The 26,125-nt window shown below is 39.2% G+C and overlaps 1 protein-coding gene across 1 annotated transcript in view; it reads right to left on the bottom strand.

Moving 5' to 3' along the window:
• CPNE4 (copine 4) overlaps window positions 1–6,330 on the bottom strand; it is a 202,272-nt gene extending 195,942 nt beyond the window's left edge. The window contains exon 1 of the mRNA XM_065627509.1: window positions 6,151–6,330. Coding sequence (XP_065483581.1) covers window positions 6,151–6,330 — 180 coding nt within the window. The remainder of the gene's footprint in view (window positions 1–6,150) is intronic.
• Window positions 6,331–26,125: the final 19,795 nt, after the last annotated feature.

Consider the following 26,125-nt stretch of genomic DNA (forward strand, 5'->3'; position numbering starts at 1 on the left):
TGATCTCACACTTCTTCACTCTCACCAACTAACAGATGCAAAACAGGATTAGAAAAGCCTTGAGCCAGACTCAGTACAGCTGCTGGTGGTGGTAGTTCTTGTTTCTGATCATTAAACTCTCAGCTCCATCCAAATGTTTCATCTATTACTCTGTTCATCTACATGAACTGAAAAAGATGTATTTGTTTGGGTTTCTTTGTATATGTCTATATGTTGGGGGGAATGAGGGGGGTGTTTGTTTTTGTTTTGGGTTGGGTTTTGTGTGTGTTTTGGTTTGTTTTATTTGTTTTTCTCTTTTTTTGTTTGTTTTGGGTTTTTTGTTGTTGTTTGTGGTTTGGGTTTTTTGTTTGTGGTGTGGGTTTTTTTTGTGTGTGTGGTTTTTTTTTTTTCCCATCTCCTCTCCCTCCTTCACAGTGCTTTTGTAGTTATTTTGGAACAGTTTGGTAGAGTCATGGAACATGTCAACCCACAGACTCCCCTATCTCATGGCTTGTTGGCTTCTGCGGTGGGCTGTAACAGCCACGGATGGATAACATGAGACTTTGGGGTATCGATGGAAACAAGTAGCTGAAGTCTGCCTCAAGGTCTTCTCTTCAGATCCTTCCTCCATGCTAGGAAGGTGCAGGGGATCTCCCTCACTCTCCAATATGCAGAGGAGCAATATGAGCAGCAGGTGCTGGGAATGGAAATGGGGAGCTGAGGAGGCAGAGGAAGGAGGAGGACACTGGAATTAATTCAAAAATGAAATAAAAGACAGAGCAGGACTAAGGCAAAAAGCAAACACAGATGAAAAGCAAGACTGTGTGCTTCCTATAGCTTGATTCCTAGGTAGCCTGCTTAGTAGGCTCCACTGGTATTCTACACATTAATTAATTCTATGCATTTCCAAGGTAATTGGTCTCTACTGTCTCTCTACAGGAAGGTCTGTGTGGATGTGTGGGGTTAGTGCTCAAAGCAAAAGAAAAAAAAAAAAGAACTCAGTTTTGTTTTTTAAATCATGCCAACCTGATCCTTAAAATCAAATGTCATGCTAATGATCAGTGAATGCCTTTTATTTTAAAAACACCAAAATGACAATTTGTGGGTTTGCCCTACACATTTTTATCAAAGCTCACCAAGTTTCCCCAAATTTGTGACTTCAGATAACATTTTAATGAAAAAAAAAACCCCACCTATTTCAGTAAATAAATCTATCCATCCAAAAAATGTCACCGAATTCCATCAACATGAATTTTAGCAACTGCTCTGCAGTTACTTCAAGCTTAATAAAAACTTACGGGAAAAAAAGCAATAACTTCAGCTGTCTGTTCAGATCCACAACGTAGCAGATACTCTATGTCCTGCTGCACAAAGCTGGAAGAGTGCAGCTACAGAAACTTCTCTCTGATTTCCAAATATAGCTGCTGTCTTCCTAAGCTCCTCTTCTTTTCATAGTTATGGACATCACGTTCCACCTGGCTACACCAGGCTATATTACACATCCTGATCTCATGTAAATCTCGTATGACCAGACACAGCTCAGCAACTGGCTCAACTTTCAAAATAACAAGTACTTGCCATATGCAGATAACAAACTGTGAACAGGTTCAAACTACTTTCTTAGAAGTAAGAAGTTAATGAGAAGTTCAGTGCTCACACATCTCAGCTGAAGAATGCAGTGCTATAAGCAATTAATATTTCTTACACAAGGACATTCACACCGCAGGTGGGTAAAATAATCACTGGAGGAAAGGAATCTACCATGATGTACCTTTGCCTGATTCCACTACCCCGCTCAGCCATTCACCATCTGAAGCTTAGTCCAGTAATTAAACTCCTTGAACGCATTCAAGTCAATACTGAGAAACAGCCATCAAATTATTATTTAAACAAACAATTTTAAAAATACAACCTTGTAAGTGTACCTGTAAGTGTACCTGCCTAAAACTATGACCAGAAGAGCTAAAATTCAGCCCTGTAATCAGCAAATCAACTTTTAGTACATACGGGCAGTGTAATCTTAAATTCTGCTATACCACACCCTGTCATCTCAGACTAGCAATACAAACCTCATATGAGAGAAAGAGTAAACTGCTGAATCTCCTGGGAGACACAATACATAGTTTTAATTCTAGACTGGTGGAGATAGTGTTTTTCAGACAGCATCAACACACATACACAGATAAATGGTGGGGTGGAGTGGGGGGAAGGAATCTGTGCACATTTGTGCATGTGCAGGTTTGTTTATAAGGAAACATCTACCCAGACAGGAGGAGAAAAAACAGCAAGCGTATCTCAACCAGAACTGGGGACAACACTGAGACTTCTTTGAGTACTTGTCCATGTCCTGCATGTGTTCCTAATGGTTTCACATCTGATGAGTAATGTGGCCATCCTTAAACGACCCAGGGAACTACAGGCCAGTCAGCCTCACCTTGATTCCTGGGAAAGCAATGGAGGAGTTAATCCCAGAAACCTTTTCCAGGCACATTAAGGATGAGAAAATCAGGAGTAGTTAACATGGCTTCAAAGGGAAGTCATGCTTGACCAACTTGGTAAACTGCTATGATGAAGTGACTGGCCTAGTACATGAAGGGAGAGCAGTGCATATTGTCTCTCTGGACTTCATTAAGACCTTTGACACTGTCTCTCATAAGATCCTCATAGAGGAGCCATTGGTGTGTGGGACAGATGAGCAGACACTGAGGTGGACTGAAAACTGGCTGAATGGCTGGGCCCAGAGGTTGATCATCAGCAATGCAAAGTCTAATCGGAGGCCAGTAACTAGCAGTGTACCACAGGGACCAATACCAGGTCCAGTCCTGTTTAACATCTTCATTAATGATTTGGATGATGGCACAGAGTACCCTCAGGAAGTTTACAGATGACACCAAACTGGGAAGAGTGCCTGATACGCCAGAAGGTTCTGCTGCCATCCAGAGGGACCTTGACAGACTGGAGGAATAATCCAACAGGAATCTCATGAAGTTCAGAGGGAAGTGCAGAGCCGTACCCTTGCAAAGGAATATCTCCATGTACCAGTACATGCTGAGGGTCATGACCAGCTGGAAAGCAACTTTGCAGAAAAGAATCTGGGGATCCCAGTGGACACGGAGTGAAACATAAGGCAGCAACGTGCCCTTGTGGCAAAGGCACATGGTATCCTTGGCTGCATTAGACAAAGTATTGCCAGAAGATGAAGGGAGGTGATCCTCTCAGGACAGGTGAGGCCACACCTGAAGTGTTCAGGGGAGATCTTATCAATGTATATAAATACGAGAAGGGAGGGTACAAAGAAGGCAGAGCCAGGCTTCTTTTCGGTGGTGGCCAGTGCCAGGAACAGAGTCAATGGACACCCACTAAAACACAAGAGGTTCCCTCTGAACATCAGGAAACACTTTTTTTCTGTGAGGGTGACCAAGCAGTGGCACAGGTTGCCCAGGAGCTTGCGGAGTCTCCATCCTTGGAGATATTCAAAACTCATCTGGACACAGTCCTGGGCAACTGGCTCTAGGTGTCCCTGCTTGAGCAGTAGGGTTAGACCAGGTGACATCTAGAGGTCCCTTCCAACCTCAGCCTTTCTGTGACTGGAGAAAAAAAAAAAACCAAAACAACAAAACACAACCACCAAACACAACACTACCCCAAACACCATCAACCAGAAAAGCAACCACATTTAAAAAAAAAAATTAAAAAAACCCACATATGCCATCTCCAATATTTGGAAACAGCACCTACCCACTCTACAACAGCATGGATATTTTCATTTTATATTTATATGGATGGGTGGCATAATTTATACAAACACATATGCACAAACAATATTACAGAACTGAAAAAAAAAATCTCCTCAGGCTGACACGTTTTATCAAAATTTTCCCAGAAACAAATATGCACGCATTTGTCACTTTCAGAGATTTTCTGCTCTGATCTGTAGAGTGAATCCATCACATTCTAGCATCTCTAATAGCATACACAATGCAATCCCATCAACTAAAACCCACCAGCTTCAGTTGCATCTGGCCCAGTAGTGTCTGTGCAGTGAGTCCTCAGTATCTTCTATACATTTTAAAGACGCCTATTTGCGAGAGCACAACCTGTATTTCAGGCGCCTTCAGCCCAGCTGCTCCCAGTTCATAAATCCTCCACACAACCAGAATATGTGATCGGCATGCATGTTTCAGTAACACTGGATTTTGCTACAGTCTGTTTGGAGACATCCAACCTACAGGGAGTTTAAGGTATCTGGAAATTCAAGACAAGTTTGTGAACTCACTAAATCCATAGATACAATTCCACTCCTCTTCAGGCTGTCATTTAGTGATTTCTATGTTGAATATACTCACTTCACTGGTAACTAGTTGTTTGGTTTTTTTAAGCTATTAGTCTGTCTGCTGTCTCAGGTCTTGCTGGATCATTGACTGTCCTCAGCAGAAGATTCTTCCAGCCAATTACATCTTCAGCTATACCTGAGTGACTCTGCTCAATTTAACTCAGCAATTGGAACTTAATTAAAAATTCTGCTGAGAATACGTGGGCCAGAATAGGAAAAGGTTCAGCATGTCAGAGCTGTATTAGCTCCACAGCACTGACAGGAACATAAACTAATAAAAACTTTTTGTTTGTACTAAAATGACTACCCTGGACTTTCATTAGACAGTAGGAACAACTGACGTAAGATGAGAATCATATCAGTGAGCAGATCTGTTCTGCAAGAATTACTCTATTCAGACAATCACTTTCTAAATTAAAAACCACATCACATAAAGGGAATCTCCATTACAACATCAGAATATGTATAATTCAGAGCTACTTACCCCTCTCATAACTGGCCACAGACAAGCTATGTGAAATGCACTCTAAGTTATTCAGAGAACTGAAATAGCCAAAAAGATTTCAGTCTGTTCTTTCCAAACAGAGGCATTTCACTTAGTTTGACCTTTAATTTCTATTATTTGAGTGGTTACACAGAGTACAGCTAAATGTTCCTTTCTACGTGGCTAGCTAGAATTACGCTTTTTTTTCCTAACTACTGTATCACCTTAAATTTCAATTACATGAAGATACTGATTTTTTAGCACTAGAATGACCATAGGAGTTTTATTTCTATTTGTAGTGTGGTTTTCACCAGGCACCTATCTAATGGTTCCACAGTAGCGAACTAAGAAAACAGTAAGACTACCACCAAAAAACCTTAGGTTTGCTACGCTGTTGCTGACCCTGCACTGGAAAAATTTCAGACGTCCATAGGTTAAGACCACACAATTGGAATAGCTAGAAGAAAACTCCCTAGGTCTGACAGACTTGGCTGAAAATGCTCAATTAAAAAGCTTAGCAATTTAGGATTTTGCTTTCTGCATATGCTCACAGCTATTATTATTTTCATCTTTTGATAGATACCACAATCTTCTTCTGAATGCTGAAATTGTTGCAAAGAGAGGGATGCATACTGACTGAAAATAAAAACTGAACTGAACACATTCTCTACACTCAAGTCTAACTTTTAAGTAAAGTAACTACCAAGATTTCATTTAAAATATCACATTCCCTTCTAATGTTCTTTATTTACAATTTGCATGTCTCTAAGATTTCCTGTTTCCATTTATCAAACAAATGGTTTCTAAGATTAGGTAAAATAACTTGAAGTGATATTTTAATCAAACATGCAATCTGCAATACAACCCAAATTGATAAGGCAAATGCATTAGTTTAAATTACCGACTGTAACTGTGAATCCAACTGTAATGCTCAAAATTTGCAAATCAAACTACTCTATCACCAAATTCCTTGCCAACTAGTAATAAATACTCCTCTCTTTCACAGCATTTTTCTTCTTTAGATTGGAAAGCATGATGATCGCTATCATTATCTCTGCTATTATATAGCTTTTATGAAACAAGAGGGCCTAAAGGGAAAAGTTTTATGATGCTTCATTCTTTAATCATCATCATTTTTAATCTAGACTCCAAAAAGAAGTTCAAAGTATCATTAAGAGTCTGATTCAAAGTGTGTTAGAGTTAATGGAAAATCTCCCTTCACTCTTACAAGATTATGCCACAGCTTTCAAATTGCTTCTTCTCTTTATTGTTCTCACTATTTGAATTTTACCCCAGCTTTTCTATGTCATCCTAAAGAATCAGAAGAATCATTTTTATTTTATTAAAGACTCACCTCAAACCACTGGCCATGCGACTGCATTTTAAGGATGACACAAGGATCTGGTTTTGAGAGAGCATCCCTATCTGATATGCCTTTGCATGCAACTCGCAGCTCCACTTTAGTCAGGCATGGGCTGTTAAAAATTCCCAGGGTATTGGCTGCTGATTCATAGATGTTGCTCATCTTCTGCATTCCTTTATCTGAAAGAGAGAAAAGGTTCATTAAGAACAGTGCACACACAGTCCACTCCTTCCTTCTATGAGGAAGCCAACACAATGTTCTGCTAGCTAATAGGACCCTACAACAAGATCCAGAAGAAGACAGGGAAAAAAAAAAAAAAAAGAAAAATCAAATGAATACCTATGGAAGAAAGAAATACATCATCCTGTATGTTTAGAAATAAATCAACTTCAGAATGAAACTTTCCACCATGCCCCAGAACTCTGGGGGTGAACTGTGATCTCGACTTCCAGCTGTGTTCCTGCTTATAGAGCCACATTTCCCCAGGCCAAAGGATAGACAGGATGATAATTCTGAATTTCTCCTAATAATACCTTATTCCAGTAACAAGGATAAATTAAATTTGTTCAGCACTTTTTCAATCTGCCTTTATTTCTCCATACTCCAATCCAACAGCATGCACTTCATCTTACACAAACTTGTGTAAATGCCATAGACGGCCCCTTTCATATCAGCCTTGAATTCCAAAATCCATTTCGCTCTCCACACTTACTGCAGAAGATTACCTCCTCCCATTTCTAAGCAAGTAGTCAAGATTGATGGCCTAAGCAGAAGGGCAGGATATTTACGCTGGCAAATCTTGTTGTTATACAGTGTCTGCTCTTTTGGGTCAAAAAATCACAGTTACATGAACACAGATGGCTGAAATAGTGGGAACCTCTAGCCCTTACTTCATTATAAACACCACCAATCTTGCAACTCAAGCCTTTGCTCTCAACAGAAGCAACAAAAATCCATTTTTAACACAGAACCTAACAAAAAAGTACTATATGATCATATTTTCCTCAATAAAGTGTATAGGAACACTTTAATTTGCTCGCTTTTTCTGAGCTTCATAGTCTGAACCCTAAAAATCTGTCTCCTAATTTAAGGACTGGTGCTTTCACCCCCTTTACTCTCTCCATGAGAGCTGCAAATAATTAATTTCACACTTTTAGAGGGCAGATTTATCTTACCAGATTATCAACAGGTTTTTTGTGGTCTGCTTCAAACTTCTTCACTGTCTCTTCCACAACACCCTATTCTCAGACATTAATGATTTTTGAGAACTCTTTTGATAAAAATTAAATTTTGGCAATTTGGAAAGGAAGTGAAGTTTTCTTTCACCAGTTCCGAGAAGTTAAAAAGAAAAACAAACCCCACGAATATCAGAATATCCAGTTTCCATATGAATTATGCAGGCAAAAACAGAAAGGTACTTCTAAATTCAGAGTAAGATTTGGCAATGTGGTGTGGACCTCTAATACATACAGATAAATTTCAGGAAAGTCTGAATGATCAGGAAAAAAACATGACCAAGAAAAAAAGCAAAACTAAAGAAAATACAGGATGGTAATGATATTCGGCTATGTTATAAAGCTCAAAGAGCATATTCAACTTCTACACAATGTTTTCCTATTAGTTTCTCATACATTTTTAGCTAAGATTCCGGACACTGCAAATAGACCAGCACCTCTCAAATTTCAAAATCTTTTACAGGGTGGAGAACAACATTGTGTGGTGGATCAGTTCACGTCAGCGATGGCAAGATCACAGTCCTAACTTTAAAGCAACAGCAAGCAGGGGGAACTGGGCTCCAGTCTAATCAGAACTATTCTGATAAAATTATAATTTGAGAAGCAATCATCCACATGCAAGAGGGACCTGACAACTGGTACTTCAACTAAGCATCACAATAAGTGTCTGAGAAAAGTGCTACCAAAAGCGATGATTCAAAACAATGTTTGGGAGACTGGTTTCCTTCTTTTTGTTACTTTTTTTTTTTCCCCAAAAAGACAACAGATTAAGGTGGTGGTAACTTTGACAAAACCACTAAAGGATTTTATTTAGCTAAAAATAACAGAGAAAATTATAAGTATTTATATTTATTTTGCTAGCAACCATCACACGTCTGGTTTTTTTTTCGTTCTCTAATATATCCCTGATATATGATGTCAGGTACCTAAGTTTCCATCAACTGGGATTACAAAAAGACTGTTAGAAACTGAGGCAGGGGGAGGGACTGTTGTCTTAATTATTCATCATTTTATAATCCCATCTCCTTCAGAAAGCTGCTCAACAAGCTCATCCCACACATCTACAAGACATTTTTACATGTTGCCCTTTCCAAATTGAAATCCATTGGAAAATTGGGTTAATTCTGTCTCATGCACATCTTCTATCATTAATGAAATGTCATCCTTTGTGCAGAAATAGGTTGGTGATTTAATTAAACCGGATGATTTCAACACTAAAGAGAAGGGGGAAAAGTAGAAGAGTGAGGGGGAGAGATGTATTTTTCTTCCTCCCACAATAATTATACACTGTTTTTTCAGAACAGTGGTAAGTATAAAATTATATTTCTTTTTATCACTACAACCATTACTTCAGCTTTTACAAGTTCTAAATTTATCAATGGAAAAGATCAAGCCACAGTCTTATTCTTTTGTCCCATTATATTATTCTTTTAATATAAGCAACAACTTGGGCTGTTGTACTGAAGTCATGTTACCAGGAAGCTGGGGGCCTGGAAAATAGATTTTGAGCCTACCAAAAATGGCTAAAAAAAGTATTATTTTGCGCAAACATAGACAAGTAAGATTGCATAAGAAGGTTTTTTTCCTCAATTAACTACGTAGATTATTGATGCAGGAATAAATTGTTCATTTTTCTTTGCTTCAAAGTCGTCTTTTTTCACGTCATTAGAACCTCATTATTCCTTCAATGTCCACACGGCTATAATATTCACCGATTAAGAGCTGTATCCATGAGAGGAAAGCAATAGCGTAGATATTAAAGTGAACTAAGTGATAAGTTACATACTACTGAAGTTTCCAGTTCCTTGCTGCATGCATTCTCTTTCATTTCCTCTGGAAAAGAGTTTATCATTACACGCTTCCCACGCAAGCTCATCAGCCAGTGCTAGACTGCACAGAATGATGAGGCAAGACCAGGGCTTATGGTTTCACCTCTCTATGGTGAAAGGGCAAGGAAGAAGACAGTACCAACTGGAAAAAACAGGACACTGTGCTGAAATCTAAACACTATGTAAAAGAAACAAAAGTTAAAGACCTTCATAGTACCATGTACCCTACAGAACACAAAGTGAAGACCTTGGAAGACAGTCTGACAGTCCCACTCTCCCCAAAATATTCTACATCTGGCAATACTTAGAGTTGATTTAGTAGAAAATCATGTGCTCTGACATTAAGAGATTCATGGCTTAGAAGGATGTTATTGATGTATATAAATTCCTGATGAGGGTGGGGAAATAAAGAACACAAAGCCAAATTCTTCTCAGGCAGTGCCCAGTAACAGGACAAGAGGCAATTGGCACAAACTGAAATACAGAAAATTCTGATTAAAGAAAAATAAGTTTTTTAACATAAGGTTGGCTGAACACTGGAAAAAGCTGGTCAGGGAGCTTGTGGAGTCTCCATCTTTAGAGATATCCAAAACGTATATGGACATGGCCCTAAGCAACCTGCTTTAAGCAGGGGTTTAGAACAGACTATATGCAACCTTTCCAACCTCTTCTACTTTGTGAGTAGGTAGGATACAAATCAAATTGTAACCTTTTAGGGTACAGATTGCCTCTGTGAGCTGTTGTTTTCCCTGTGCTTAGCACAGGTCGGTACTGATCTATGATTTGGGCCCCTTGGCTCCAAAACCATGAAGAAAATGCAAAGACAAACATGAGCCCAGTCTTTCTGGTAACTAGTGCTATAAAGGTGCCTATGCATAGATATTTCATTAAAGCAACAGCGCACAATTCCACATGTTTGTGACTGGCTAGATAACTGGATTACACTGAAAACCAGTATTACACATTTGCCAGCTATGTCTTTCTGCTCTCAGAGGGACTGAATGGCTTAAAAACGTTTAGTCATCTCATGCCTACCAAAGTAAGGGTGTCTGTGATGTGAAATGCAAACAGTACATGCCTCTCAGAGACCTAAAAGCCTTTACTTCAGCTCACACAAACAATAAGATTCACCAATAAATAAATCTAAGATGTTACCTGAATTCAGTTTTCAAGTCATCTGCTCTCCTGCATGCACATACACACACTCAAAATCTCCAAACCTTTTATACAAGTTGTCTGGGCAAAGTACGATTTGTTCTCTACAGCGCCTTGCAAAGAATCAGAAACATGCACGTTCAGCCTCACCTTCAGTTCATGTAGTAAATGAGTAGGGAATGAGAAAGATGCTGAGATTAAAGGCAGTAACCAGTATGCTCTGCATTTCAAAACAAGGCTTCTTGTTTAGAAACCTGTACTCCAGACCCAAGTCCACACATATGGATTTGGTGGTTGCAGGTTTCTCATCACCACAAGTTGAGGGCTGTATCTGAATAATTTGTTTTACTGGCAACCTGGTCATGAAATGAAAATGAGCCAACAGCAAAAGTAAACAGCAAGACTCTGCTCCTGGAAAGGTAAAATATATTTACAGAATGAGCATGCAGTGGGAAATACTAATGGTAATGTTACATGAAATAAGAGCTGTGAATAACTGCCTCCAAAAGAAGGCAAGACCTGAAAGAACTGAATGTTGCAGCACTAGCTGCTCCCTACGTATTTATATTTATAAATTATATACAGGAGAGACAGTGTTCAAAACACGGCAGCAGCTGAACTCTCTGTATGGAAAGCTTTGAAGCTACAATTTGTGGATCTTGCAGGGTTTACAGTCTAATAAAATTAAATATGAAAACCAAGTCTACAGTTAGCAGCTTAAAAGTCATAAAACTTAGACTACCAGCTTCTACTGGAAAACAGTGCTCCATGGTTTGAAAGAGATGGAAAACCACTTTTCTACCTTATTAAGAAATGTGGTCCTTGTAGCACTAGGAAAGTTCTTTCTTCTGGTTCGATTCCTGATTTATGTTCCAACTCTGGCAAAATCAAAATATAAGTAGTCATGTTCATTTTGAGGTGAAAACACTAGCTTTACGCGACAAGGAGAATCTGACTAAATAAAATGTCATTTTGAAAGTATACTAAACTTTTTATAGGATCTAATCTGCAGCAGTCAGTGAGTAAATAACCCATAGATTTCAATAAAGTGGACAGCTGAGAAATATAGTGCCCTAAGCAACCCTGTCTTCTCTCATCGTATTTTATCATTTGGAAACATAGTAATGAAAAAATAATCACCAGGCACAGAGGGTTCAAATGCTTCAGAACCACCTCGTGGGGCCTGACCTAAATGCCTCTAAACTTATTCAATGGCTTCAAATGTGCTTTTCTCCAGCCTTGAAGATTTTATGTGCTTCTATCCTATCGCCCATTATGATGTGGGACCAAGTTACACAAAATACAGTAAGAGCAAGATTTATACAGAAGGATGAAATTATGTTTGGTGTTCAGGAAGAAAAGTTTTAAAATGCTCCTCTGTTTAGTTCCCTGTTCAAGTCTAGCAGAATGTAGGCCAAGGATCCCTTCAGGACATGATACTAACTGAGATAAGCGATTATTTTTCTTTAAGAAACTTTATGTGATTGGGAATTCCCAGTCTCACTGAATTACTCTATCAGTTGTCAGCATCAAGGCTTCCTTGGTTCTGAAAAGCAAACCTATTCCTTCTCACTCAGCTGTGTGGCCGGCAAATAAGCTTTGTGCAAATGAGGAAATAGAGGAATTCATCAGGAGGTCCTGATTCAGCAAGTTGATTAAATTGATATCCCATGTGCTTAATCAGGAACTTGCTAAGACACCTGGTTGACCCAGAACTGAAGACAGGCAAGCAAGAGCCCAAGGTAATACTAGAGAAAATAAATCTATCTTTATTGCAAATGTATATCAATGATTGGGAACAAGTGATCAGTCACAGAAACTGATGTTCATTGCCTTCTATTTCCTCTGTAAAGCAACATTTTTTTCCACCACAGCATTTTCATAGCATAAGGTTTTCTGTAACCCCTGTTACACTGTTTGACTAACCTGACTGCGAACTATTTTTTTCCTTAGGTCTAATCCTCGTTGCAGCTGTGACCATTGCCCCTTGGCCTTCTCTGTGCATCTCTGGAAACTTATTTCACACAAACAGTCAGTACTGTCTTAAAACATGGTGATTCAATGACTTATCTTTGAAGACATTCACAGACTCCTGATTATCAGCTGTATCTCTAATCACTGCACAAGACTTCTCATATCATCATTAAGAAATTATTCTGGTCAACATCAACTACATTATAAATTGCTACAGAAGTTTAAATGATCACAGCTAATACAGCCAAAATGCCAGCTGTCAAAATTAATTGGAATATAAATCACTGTATAACGAGAAGTCAATAGGTTAGCCAGATCCCTCCACAGTATAGTTCATACAATTAAAAATCTTGGTTTTTTCCCCTTCCTTTTGATTCTCTGACTCATACAACAATTAATGAGGATTATTTGAAGTTACACCTACCGAAGTTTTAAAGAGCCTTTTGCAAATTGAGCAATAAACTCAGTAAGCAAAGAGGAACTGGAGTATCTACTGCAGTGCTACTGTGAACAATGAGACAGATCTGATAGTGTAAGTAATTTATTTGGACAGAAGGGGAGAAGGTTCAGAACAAATGCCAGCAGTGTAAATGGAAATATACACACACTGACAGTTCAAAAGGACTCATTACCATAGAACCAGCTGGTTCAATTATAAGGGGAGAAGGGAAAGTCACTGGAAAGAAATTGAGATATCTACTGTGTGACAGAACACTGTACAAAAGTGTGCTACGCCTATACAAATAACCCCTTTTCAGTTAAGGGAGGGGAAAAGCCCACAATAACTGGAACACTGAGAGATGGTCAAATGTTTCCAATTCTGGATATTCTGAGTAGTCCCCACTGAAGTCAGACCCACTTGATGAAATGCAAAGCACCTGTAAGAGTCAGCAGCTAAAATACACATATATTCTATTACCCTCTATTAGAGGTGCAAATATAAGATTCTCCCTTGTTCCTTTACTATGTAGTTAATTGCGTCAATCACCTCTTTCTTCTCAAAGGTCCCACTGTCTTCCTGCTTACAACGTTGTAACATGCAGGAGAAGAGCAAACAAAATCATTGATACAAAAAACAAGAGATGGAACAGATAAGAGATCAAAATAAGTTCCTTAGGGATAAATGCGGACAAGAGGGTCCTCCGCTACTGGGAAGCAGTACCAATGCTTTTTAGCAGACAAGCTGCAGAGATTTTCCACAGAATTATCCAAAGTTTGCTTTATTTACATTCTCTGGATTTGTACCAGTCACAAGGAGTCTGCCTCTCCCGCAGCAAGTCTAGCTTATAGGCTGTTGTATGGAGGGTGCATTTTTTTTACTGTTTATAAAATGACACCGTCTAGGACAGCATGGTGTCTTAATAGGATAATGGAGTATATTTTATGGGGAACAGTGTAGAAGCCAGAGAGAAAACAGACGGACTAATCTGTATGCTGACACGCCACAACAGCTAGCCCCACAGTCTTCCTTTCATCCACAACCTTGTTTCCTTAAACATGCCTGTCCAAATCCTTCACCTAGAACTCAATAATGCCAAGCAAAACTACTAAACAGTCCCTGTGTTCCAAATCATGAAACAGGCATATTTCATCTCAGAAAACATTAAAGAAAGTGGATTCTTTCTTGATTTCACTTCCATTTGCAAAGCCATTAGAACAGATGTTCTACAGCTCTTTCGCACAACTATAAAAGTTAAAAATGTATTTAAAAAGAAAAGTAATGCCAACAAAGTTCAAACTGTCAATAACATGACTCCATGAACAGAGGATTTATGAGCAGGACTGAGTAACACGAAGCCCCAGTAAAATTCAGGCTGCCAAATAAGTAGATGATTTCCCTGGTGGTTTGGCTATTGGGTCTCAGGAGTCTGTTGTATTACTGTTGAGATGATACCTGAAGCAGGGGTAGTTGTAAGCACAGGGACTGGGCACTGATACATGGAAAAGCTCAGGACCATTGAATCCACTTCAAACACGATACTGAGGAGTTTCAGAAAAAAAATATCCTGTTATATGCAAACCACATGTGTGGTTTGCGAATGCAAGTGATATGTAAGCACAATAAATCACAAAAATGTAACTGAATCTCTCTCTCATCAACAATTTCAAAGTTACTACCATGTGATACGTATTTGACTGCTTATCACTAGAAGCCATTACAATTTTCTTAGCTTTGCCATTTTAGTCTGTTGCTTGTACTAAGCAATATATCAATGAAACACATGAAAAAAAGTTTATTAGTTTATTCACTCTAAGGACATGTGTCTGCTGCTTTTTTTAAAATCAGTTCTCTCAGTTAGGTATTACAGGGAAAATAAAAGTGTCTTAACAAGAATCCTGAAGCCTTGGAATATAGTTACTTATCCAAGAACCTTAAGGAATTGAGTTGAATTGATATTCCACTATACTTCAGAGAAAGATAAGCCTAGAACAAAATCAAATAATCCCAACACTCCAAGGGGTAGCAGTCACAATTCTGCTATCAAACCTTCAGAAGACATTTGAGCCGAAATAACTGGTTAAATAATTAGCCAATTCTGAACAAGTAAGATTATGAGTCTACTGTGCTAATCCTTGCATTATCATCTACACATACATAAAATATATTGGAAAGGAGAATCACCCACTATCCACCTTGCAAAAGCACACTGGCTACCAGCTACAGGGAAATGAAGCAGCAAGTTCTGTTCCTCAGTTATACTCAATTACATCAAAATATGTATATAAACACATGTAATGCTTGGAAAAGTTTATCCATTTACAGATGCAACATATTGCAAATTGCTCATTTTCCTCAACAGATGGCCATAACAGCTTTCCCTGCAGCACAAAAATGATCCTCCAAGAGGAGCTGCTTTCTGCTGCTCATCCAAAGATGGGCACATCAAGAACAGTAAGGAAGAACTTCCCATTCACCATTCAGTTCCAGCATTTGCAATGCAACCAGAAGGTATACTTACTACAAGCTGGCTCAGGGCTTCTTAGCAGTGTGAGAAAACCTGCATTTATCTACTACACAGGAATGTTCTTGGGGCCATGCTGAGCCCAAAACTGGGACAGAGCTTTAATGTCAAGTTGATCTGTCAGGTAGGAAAGGAGCAGAAGAAAGGGGCAACTGATACTGCTGCACGCAGGTGCCCTCTCATTTCACAGTTGCTCTCTCAACATGCTTGATCCCTTTCTCAGCAGCAACCAGAACTCCTATGGCCTCCCAGGACTCTGATATAGCAGGAGCAGCCTGACCACCCTCAGGAGGCTGCTGGGCAACGGCTGGCTTTGCTTGCTGAACAGAGCCAGTCCTGAGGTCTATTCCTTTGCAATGGAGGTTAAAAGACAACAGATCAGGCTTGTACCACTATTCGAAGTTAGAGCATGAGCCTTTCTCACCTTCTTGTCATTTACTTACTTCCTATTTTCTTTTAAAGATATCTGATCAAATGTTTGAGGAGTCACCCATGTGACTTAGGCCAACCACACACTGCCACTGTCTCATCTAAATCAGCAAGTGATATGATCAGGCTGCAGCTCCAACTGCAGGCACCAGAAAATCCTAAAGGAGAAGCAGCTCTGCCAGCCAAATTATATTTATATTGGAAGTGCTCATTTCTTTCCTAGATTCATTTCTACTGACTTAGTCTGACTTTCCCCTACGGAGCTATATCCTGCTCCTTATTGGGAGCGCTTCACATAGTGCTCCCATACCACGACAGACTCAATCTGTGAAGAAGCCAGTAGCTATTTTTAGTATCAAATTGATTTGTAAAGTAATTGGAGCATGCTGCCAATGAAAGGTCCTATCCGTACCAAACACACGACTGGTGCCATTGCTTTGCCGTTCCTCTGCTGGCATTTCCGTACTTCACAGAAACACTGCTCTACCAAGCTACCAAAGCTGGGTCCTCATGTGCCAAGACAGAGCACAGCCTCACAACGATGCTAACCTGGGCCCTGGAAGTACCACAGCTGTGTCAGCAATGTTATAGTGGAGATACTTCCTCCTGACACAGCGCAAAGCTTTGGCTTAACATCACTTTTGATAACAAGCTCTAGGAATCCAAGACGCCAAGAGTTTTCAAATGTTTCTCTCCCTCAGGAGTTCCTGTGACATGAGAAACATCTTCGTTGTCAACTACTAAACAGATGAGAAGCAAGATACTTGGAATGTATTTTACAAAACTTTCTCTGACACAAGATTGTCTCTTAAGCTCTTCTAAAAGGAAACTGGGAGTATACACAGGAGTTGTGAAATCTGCAAGTCACCATCGGTCTTTGTCAGCACATACTGACAGCAAAAGGGTAAAACAATTCAGCTCTGCTAGTTATTACAGAATTTGGAGGTGGAGGGAAGGGGATCTGAGTTCCTAAATAATGCACACCAAAAAAAGGACTCATATCATCAGTATTGATGGAAGACCTACTGCCAGCAGCCACACACAAGAACAGGATAACAACTGCTGATCTTGACATCACTGCCTGGTAGGAGGGTATTTAATGAAGTTCACATTAAGCAGGCAATACCCCTAAGATAAGGGCACATGCTGCACAGGGCTTCACCTACATTCATACGTCTTTGAAGGACAAATTTATACAAAGTGCAATAAAGTAAATGAATCATCCCCTGTAGCTGCTAGTTAAAATGACAGAGAGAAAACAATGCAAATAAGCCAGCAGTGATAGCACTCAACAGAGAAGAGACACAAGAGGCTGGTATTGATGTCCCAGACAGATGTTTCCACTTTGCAATTGCAAGAGCTGTGGTGAGATTGTCTAAGGCATGGTGCTCCATGGATTGAAAGGTTAAAGACATTCCAGGGCTTTCTCTCCAAATCTGTAAAGCTGGTAATTCTCTACCGCACCTTCCCTCTTCACTCTCCAAACAGAAATGTATCAGTGTTCTTACACTGTTTATTAAAAGACAGCTGCAAAGCATCAGGGAGATAACACAGATAAGGAATGGCAAAGCAGGGTCACCATGTTATAACAGTCCACTTTACATGGTGGTGGAAGACCTCAGAAGAAGACAATCTTCTCCCTAAGGATAAATTACAGGAGCATAAGTGAAGCACATAGGAAAGAAAACATGCATTTCACTCAAGCATAACTTAGGTAGATGCCCAAGTTGTTGGTTTGTTTGGAATACCAAAATAGTTGCAAGCCTTATAAGCCTAAATAAAAAAGCTGTCAGCACTTCACTCAAAAGTGATGTTTAAGAGTTTTGGTAAAAATAAAGGTGTGAAGCCAAACTGCAACATCTGGTTGTGCCTGTCATCCCTTCCACACTAGCTGCACAACCTGCACTTGACTGGCAAGAGCCTGTACTGTCATGTTCTTGGCCTCACTAGTAAGAGGAACAGCAAAACAAACCTGCTCAAACTCTATGTGCTCATGAAGAGATTGATATTTCCTAAGAGCACAGAAGAGTAGAAGCCCACAGAGAAGCCTCAGTAGACATCCCATGATGCCAAAAAGAAGTAGTGATAACTAAACTGGGTTCCAAGTATCCATGAGAGCTGCCAAAAACGAAACTAAACACAAAATTGAGAACACACTACAACCTGATCATTGCTCAGAACACAAAGCAATGTCTTCCCCGTTCAAGTATTTATATCCAGATTTTAACTTAAAAAGGATAGCCATCAGGCTCTATACCTACATATTTTAGAATTAGGAATATGCATGCTGACAGTAACCAAAATGCAACTGTACTAACAGATGATACTCAAATTGGTGTTTGAATACTCCAATTATACAAGGTATTTCATATGTACTCTGTGTTTATCCATGTCTCATTCCTGCTTTGCACTGATCTAGTGCAAATAGGTCCAATAGTCAAAGATTTTTTCATTACTTTTTAAAAATGATGTAATCATAATTTCATATAACTACTTGTCTAACACATGAACATGCTTCTGTCTACACAAGTGTACGGGATGTTCAGACGGAAGAGATTTGAAAGGCTTTTACGAGTATGGAACCCAAGATCTTTTTGTTCCTCTTAACTACCAGAAGACTTGTTTTTTATTTTTTTCTCTAGTGCCAGCAGTCTCCATAGGTAAAAATACTTGGAGGGGAAAAGAACAAACAAAAACCACACAAATGGACATTAGAGAACATGGTTTACAGCCAATGCAAGTCCTCACAATATTAAAGTCTCAGTGATAGACCTTTAAATGTTTCTGCATATGAATCTGTGATATCAAATCCGGCCCTGGATATGTACAGAAAGATGTACTAAAAAGTTCTAAAACATTCTGAAAAAGTATGCCCTTTCAAAAGCATCTTGCTGTTTTAGTCATAACCACTGTCTGCCAATTACAAACATTATAGCAATTCAAATCTAACCTGGTGAATTGTGTATGACATTCTTTATGCTCTGGAGCCAAAATGTAAATTTTAACTATAATTTCTGCCCTCTAAAAAACTGGGTTATAGAATAACCAGGTGCTTGACTGCTGTTGCACCAAGTCTGTAATGAGATGGAATACACGGTCTTATCATTTAGTGTTCTAAATTGCTTTAACTTTGGAATAAATACATCAACAAAGACTGAGTGGGATATTAAGTCAGAGTAATACATCAAAGTAAGATGTTAATTTGCTGATGTTGCATGAAAATTATTTCTGTATTTCACTGAAGAATTCTTTAAATGATTCACTTGTGTAATATGTTATTAAATGAAGCACATAAAAAGAGAGACATCTTAAACATTAACTTAATTGAAGGCAGAAATAGCATGGACACAGATTTAATACTTACTGGAGGAAAACTCCAATTATTCTCATGAGACTTTTACCATAAGCTAGAAAGCCTGGCATGAAAGTACATTTCCTACCTGAATTACCCTCTGTTCTGGCTCTTAATTTTCCCCTTTTCAGGAACATTGGCATTTTGCAAAATGTTAAGAAAACTGTTTCAGTCAAGGGATTACTACAGCATTTCTTATTTAGCTACTACTTCAGATACGAAGTTTCAGCTTTTTGCATTCCTCCTCTTTTTCTGCCTCTGAGCAGCTATGTTCTTTCCATCTACGGTAAGTAATCTACGACCACCTTTTCACTTCAGGCTTCTGCCAACATGATGCTTCCCAGTGAGACAGGTTGCCTAAGAAAAAAATCTCAGAGTAGTATGAATATACCTACATCACATTAGACAATGATACCGCAAAGGAGCTCTTTAAGTCTCAGTCACTGATGCTTCAACGTCTGACAAGATAATGTATTGCTAAAGTCAAATTGCACAGTCAATGCAGGTGAACTATTTGAGAAGAGTAATTTAGGTTGAAAGGAACCTCTGGGGGGGTCTCTATTCCAACCCCTAGCTCCAAGCAGTTGCAGTCTGGGTAAGTTCTGAGCATCTCCAAGGAGGGAGACCCCACAGCCTCTCTGGGCCTCTGTTCTAGTGTTTGACTACCATCTCTGTGAACAATTTATCGTCATTTTCCTTGTTGCACCTTGGGCCTGTTTGCCACTCATAGAACCACTGTCCCTCCAAGAAGAACCTGGCTCAATCTTCTCTGAGAACAGCACTGAGACCACCTCCCCTTAGCACTGAACAAAGCTTGTCCTCAGATCCTTCCAGGACTCCCTGTGATTTCACTGACTGACTTAGCTGGTGTGTATCAGAAGGCAATCTGGTTAACTCAATTAAAGCAATTTAGGACAAAGGAAGAAAAGGATCACTGACACAGCCCGCATGTTATTGGCAGAAGACAGGCTTTAGAAGACTGTAGTTACATTAAACAAGCAGCATATACCAACTGGAGCTTCATCCATAAGTGACTTTACAGGAAAGCATTTGCAATGCATGACAATTTCAGCTGGTCAAATCTTCTGAACAAAACTGCAAGCCCTTCAACAAGTCATTAACACATTGCCTACAGAGTAACTATTAATACAGAGACAAACATCTTTCATGGAGGTGTGGTACTTCCCATGCATTCCTTTAAGGGACACTCAAGAAAGGTGAAACAAATTAATTCAAGTTTAGTCTGCGTTGTTTTAATGATGTTTTTGAGTAGAAAGGCAGCTTAGAATACAGTGATAAATAGGGAGGACTGTTTAAAACCTTATCTTTCACTCCTTGGTATTTTTGAATTCCTGAATAACTCCTTTTAGTCAGAGAGCACATTTGAACTCAGACATATGGTATCTGGAGATCTTTTTCCCCTCAGAATTCTGTTCAAAGATTGCACTGAAAAAATTAAATTTTTAAAGTTGCTTTTACCTTCCAGTTCTTCAAAATGGGTTACAACTTCTCTCTGCAGTATTTTGAAATTAAAACTTTAATTAAAATTGCTGTGCAATTTTAAGGGTATTAATCTTTGTTTCCTCAGCTTATCCGCTGCCCTTTACAATCCATATTTCTTATTGCATGAAACTTCGTAGTTTGCTAGAAAAACTGCCGCCTTAGCCTCAACCTGATGTCCAAAATGAAAACACTTCAAATCTGCCCATTAAAAGAAATTGTTTAGGAAAGCCAAGAGAAGTTTAGAAACAAACTTACTGATACAGGCTTTAATAAAAGTTCTTCATTTTGTTAACAATATCATGGTTTTCTCATTTGTCACATAGGTTGTAAGTTTTAACTTTGCTGGAGCCTGCATGTCTGGTGGATGTTGGCCTTGCCTTAGTAGTTAAAGCAATAACCAAAAAGTCAGCTCAGAGCAAAAGTTGTATTTTCTATAGCTCTGTCTCCAGTATTCTCATCTTCAATTTCTATCTTTGAAATCTGTTCTCTGTTTTGTATTCTTTTCTAAACAATAGCCTCAAACTCCCCTAACACCAAGATAAAAGCCCAAGACATCAAAGCTTCATTTTGTTCTCCCCATCTACAAAACAGAGAAGTAATACAATCCTTAGAACTAGATAGAAGGTTATACAGAAGGTTTCTGCCAAAAAAAAGTGGAAAATGCTTCCACAAAAATAGATTTAAGGTAAAAAAAAAAATCATAGTTCTGATGACACTAAGTTTAGTCTAACAAAGGTTAAAAGACCACAGAATGATCTTTTTAATCTGATTCCATGAAAACTCCAAATATTTTGCCCAAATATCACTCTGTTTCTCACGCAGTATTCAGATATTTCAATTTTTGCCATGAAAAAATATTTTTATTTAAACCATGCCATTTGTACTGGTACATTTCAGGAAACACTAGTACTTCACTTATCAATACCTAAAGTCAAGGAACTTTTGATATTGCCCTGCAAGCACCCACAGGCTGAAAACTCCTACGCTGGCACGCCAGGCAGGAGGAATTCAGCCGTATTCTGTCATTCCGATGTCCTTTTCATTTGCAATACAAAACCACAATAGCACATAAAAATATCAAACAATGTTTAAAACTGCATTACTTAACTAATGACCAGCAGCCAGTTAGCTGACATTAGAACAAAGAGAAGTGTTTACAGGAATGGACAAACCATTTCAATATAGCCTAGCTTAGCTAGTTGCTCGATACTATCTTACCTGGTACTAAACTGGGAAGTACCCACCACTGCACCAGCAAAACCAGGACCTGCCATCAAGAGAAACTGAGCACTGTTTGTATTTAAATAGTGCAGTGTGTTTCATTCTAAGAAGCTGAAATATGCTACCCAAAGTGTAAGCTGATTTAAACCACCCCAACGTAGAATGCCAAACTGCACCTCAGCTTCTCAACCATACATCCCTGCATGACCAAGAATCTGACATGCCCAAACAACAAATAACTCAAAGACCACACCGATCCCCTCTTTCCCCCTCTGTTAATGAAGATGGAGAGGCCCTGCTTCTGTCCTTGTCTGGTGGTGTTGGAAGACTAGGCTGGGGAAATCATTGATGTATTCTTCACTGTTACACTTTTAATGTTGTTCTAGTCTCTGCCACAATACACTTTCTAGTTGTAAGCTTTCTGCTTTATTTTCCTTTACCACTCACCTCTCTAAAAATGTTCCATCATACACAGCTGTCATTCAAAGTCTAAGCACACAGAGGCAGGTGAATCCCTTAGATAATTAAGTTTGGCTTGATATAGCACTATGACTATCAGAACTCAAATATTTGGGTAATATAGTTCATGATGGAAAGTGTGTGGAAAATAGGAACTACATATTGTTTGGTAGTTTGTGGTACTTTATAACTATTAGCACTTACTTGTGCCTGTCCAGTCCATTCTTACTACTACTCAAATAAGCAAGATCACAAACGCTTATACACCCTGGTCTGCTATAAGCAGATCATATATACATCTGTGAGTATGGGGTTTACTGGTGACCAAGGGCAGGGCTGGCACCTCCGGCTAGCTGTCTCCCTACTGACTTTGGGGAGTCAAGACAAGTATCAGCTCTACAAGCCACATTTTAAAATAAGGAAAAATATCTTCAGTTGGAAGGCAAATTCCACAGTGGACTTCTCTTTTGCTGTAGCACATTGCCCTTCACACAGTCTATGCTTATCCAAACACAATTTTTAGGATTTCCTATACTTCTCCACCTTAGATCAACAAATTCTTAGGTACAAATTACTGCACTGGCTTCTACTTCACTGCTTCCAAATCAAAACACAGTCCCCACATCGAGCAATGAAGCTCATTTACCTATTGCTTGTAGGACTCAAAAATGACCTCCAAGTGATCACCAAGATAGCCAATGACCCTGTCTATTCAAAAAAGACTGTCAGTCTTTCCAAAACAGAGACAGTAAGACTAAAGCCCTTCTCTCATTTTGCCTCAAAAAAAAGCCCAAATCAAAGCCACACACAACTCGTCTTCAGAGCAGACGTTGTGGGGCCTAAATGTACAGTTACTATGACTGAACAGAGCTCCTGTAAAACTGGGGAAGGGCTACTCTTTTTCCATCAGCCAGTGTTCTGTCCCAAAGATTTGGGATATTCGTTTTGTCTTCTACTGCCAACACAGTAGCTGTACCCACAGGCTGCATAGTTTGGAAAGAGGTATATGGCACAACATGTAGCTCATCTTGCCAATAACCAAAACACACCAACTGCTTCCCTTTTGGAGTGACAGTGATGTCTGCACGTGAGATTCAAGTGGCTGGGAGTTCCACAGCTAGACTGACCACAGTCAAAGTCCTGTCACCTTTAGAACCAGCAGTTTAGATCTAATATAGGCATTTTGTGCAATAAAAGCACAAAATACTCAAATGTACCTTTTAATGCCCTTAGCTCAATTATTCTATGGTGTTTAGTGGGAGAACTGTTGTCACTGTGGCAACAGCACAGCCAAGGACCACAAAAACCATGAGAGGAAAGAAAAGGATATAGACCATTAGAGACTGGTTATGAATTGGTTATGAACACAGCAAGGTGTTCCTGCCCCTAAATATCCCCTTGGTGGAACTTAAGATGCTTAACATCCTGCAGAATTGAGACTTTTGAGAAGACAGAAGCTAGCATTCCCCCTAAAAAAAAAACCAACAACAACAAAAAAACCAACAACACACACACAAACCCACAACACAGTAAGCAGCAGTTCTCATTAAACTCTTTTCAAAACTGTCTATCTCTGACTTTCCATTTGTATTTACTTTTTCTTTGCCAAACTTACCACAGCCCTTCTGTCCTGTCTCCACCTTGGCCAGTTTCCCAATCTTTTTTGGCAGCACTGCAATGTCACTTCTAATGCCAGCTACAGACAGCTGAGTCTGCTGCTCTAGAATAAGGTTTAATGGATGAGAGGTGGAATGCAGAGGATGCGCACAGTGTGGCACTAACGTTCTCTGCCTCCAAGATGAACAGATGCGTTTTGAGTTGGGCTAGGATTGATTCAGCTGGCAAGAGAAAGAAGAAAGTAGATCTGGACTGCTGAGTCAAATGCATCCATTAAACTGCCCTGCACAAATTCTACAGCTGTTCCAAAAGGGTGATGATTACCACAGATGATCATAATTATACAAAGCCCACCTATCTTCACTCAAAAAATGGAAATCTCTCCACATTTCCCCTTCAGAGCAACAAGGGACAGAACTTTATTAGGAGGCATTTTCTATGCCACTCAGAGAGAAAATCCTCTTTCCATGAGATTTTGTTCATATAAGGTCAAATCAGGAAGAAGAAATATCACCCGCTGGCTGGTCACAAATTTACAATAAAAATGGAAATCAATATTTACTGAAGAATGTTGTTTGCTACTTAAATTTTATTGAACAGCAAATACACAGAGCACATTAGCACCTTTGTCATGGACATTCTGCAAACAGAGAGAGATAGAAATACCCATTACATAAAGCAGGGCTGTCAAATTCATTTTCAGCGGAGGCCACATCAGGCTCGATGTAACTATTCCTACATCTATACAGTCCTAAAATTACATTTTGCCCTTCGAAGGCAACTGCGAGCCTGATGTGGCCCCCGCTGAAAATGAGTTTGACACCCTGATGTAAAGGATCCATTCAAAACTAGCTGCTCAGTTAAAATAACTTTATGGCTACAGAGAGGCATTTCCCCAGCACGTCTGCAGGATTCCAGTGGCTCTCCAAACTGAAGCCTTCTCTCATCTACCAAGGCATTCCAGCGACTTTTGAAAGTATTATCCCTAGTAGAGTTGTTGCACACTAAGAAAGCAGATCAGATCCTTACAGTAAATTTGCAACATACATATGGAAGTATTATAGTAACCACATGTCAAAGGAAAGACTTGCTTTCAGTAACTGTTTTCAACCAGATCAAAATCACTTCATGTGCTTTTTTTAATATCAATATTCTTTGATTGAAAGGTAAGCAATACAGCTGCTAGATTTCCAAGATCTTTAAAACACTCTGAAGTGATATCCTAAGTATTGTGAATCTTCCATCACATTTACACATAGCTTGCACTACCAAATGCCTTGTTCTTTGCAGTTCCCTTGATTATAAAAGGAATTGATTTTTCACCTAATTTTAGATCCTTTACAACACTATAAATTACATTACTAGATTGAAACATAGATCATTACTGTTCAGGATGTTTTTCCACCTAAGGAGAAGTCTAATGAATTGCATCAAGGATCACACTTGAGCAGTGAAGCATCCAGACAAATATTTAGAAAGCAGAAAAAAACCAACTTTGTTTTATATTATTTAGTCTCTGGAAAAAAAAATGCTACTAAAACTAACAGAGATGCACTGAAGCAGTTCTTCTATATGTCTTCCCATCAATTAAGTCATTGGAGAAGGAAAAAAAATTCCAGTCCAAATATTGTCTCAGTTTGAAGCTTACTCTAAAGTCTACTGAAGTCAACGTCAAGACGCCATTTGCCTTAAAGGGCTGTGGAGTCCCCATAGTCACTTGCTTTTGCAGCATTTGATCTTTGGTGCAGGAAAGCTATGGAGTGAGTCATCTACAAATCCATAGGCTCTTAAAAAGAGTGGTAAAGTTGCCACCTAAGATGGCAAAGGCACTCCCGTTGCAGGACTGTCACAGCATATGGTCACTTTATAAAAGATAGAGTCATAACACACAAAAACTAGAAGGTTCAATTAAGTCCACATGGCATATTTTGTTCTGGCATTTCCTAATCCTCAAGTGCTTCGCTTTGCTTTTCAAAGAGAGGAGCCACACAAAATATGCCAGAGTTATTTAGAAAGCAAAGCATAAGCAGACAACCCATTGCAACAAATGCTTGCAACAAACACAGACATTGACAAGATGGAGGGGATTTTATTGCGTAGACATCTGCCTTTTCACGTTGAAGTGGAACATTGCAGCTGCTGTACTTTCCTGTCTACTCTAGGTCACCATAAAGGCTGTGACAAAACACAACCTGTGGCAGTGGGCTCTGTCTGTACAAAAGAGCTTTG

This window comes from Caloenas nicobarica, chromosome 2 (assembly GCF_036013445.1).
Source record: "Caloenas nicobarica isolate bCalNic1 chromosome 2, bCalNic1.hap1, whole genome shotgun sequence".
Classification (NCBI taxonomy): domain Eukaryota; kingdom Metazoa; phylum Chordata; class Aves; order Columbiformes; family Columbidae; genus Caloenas; species Caloenas nicobarica.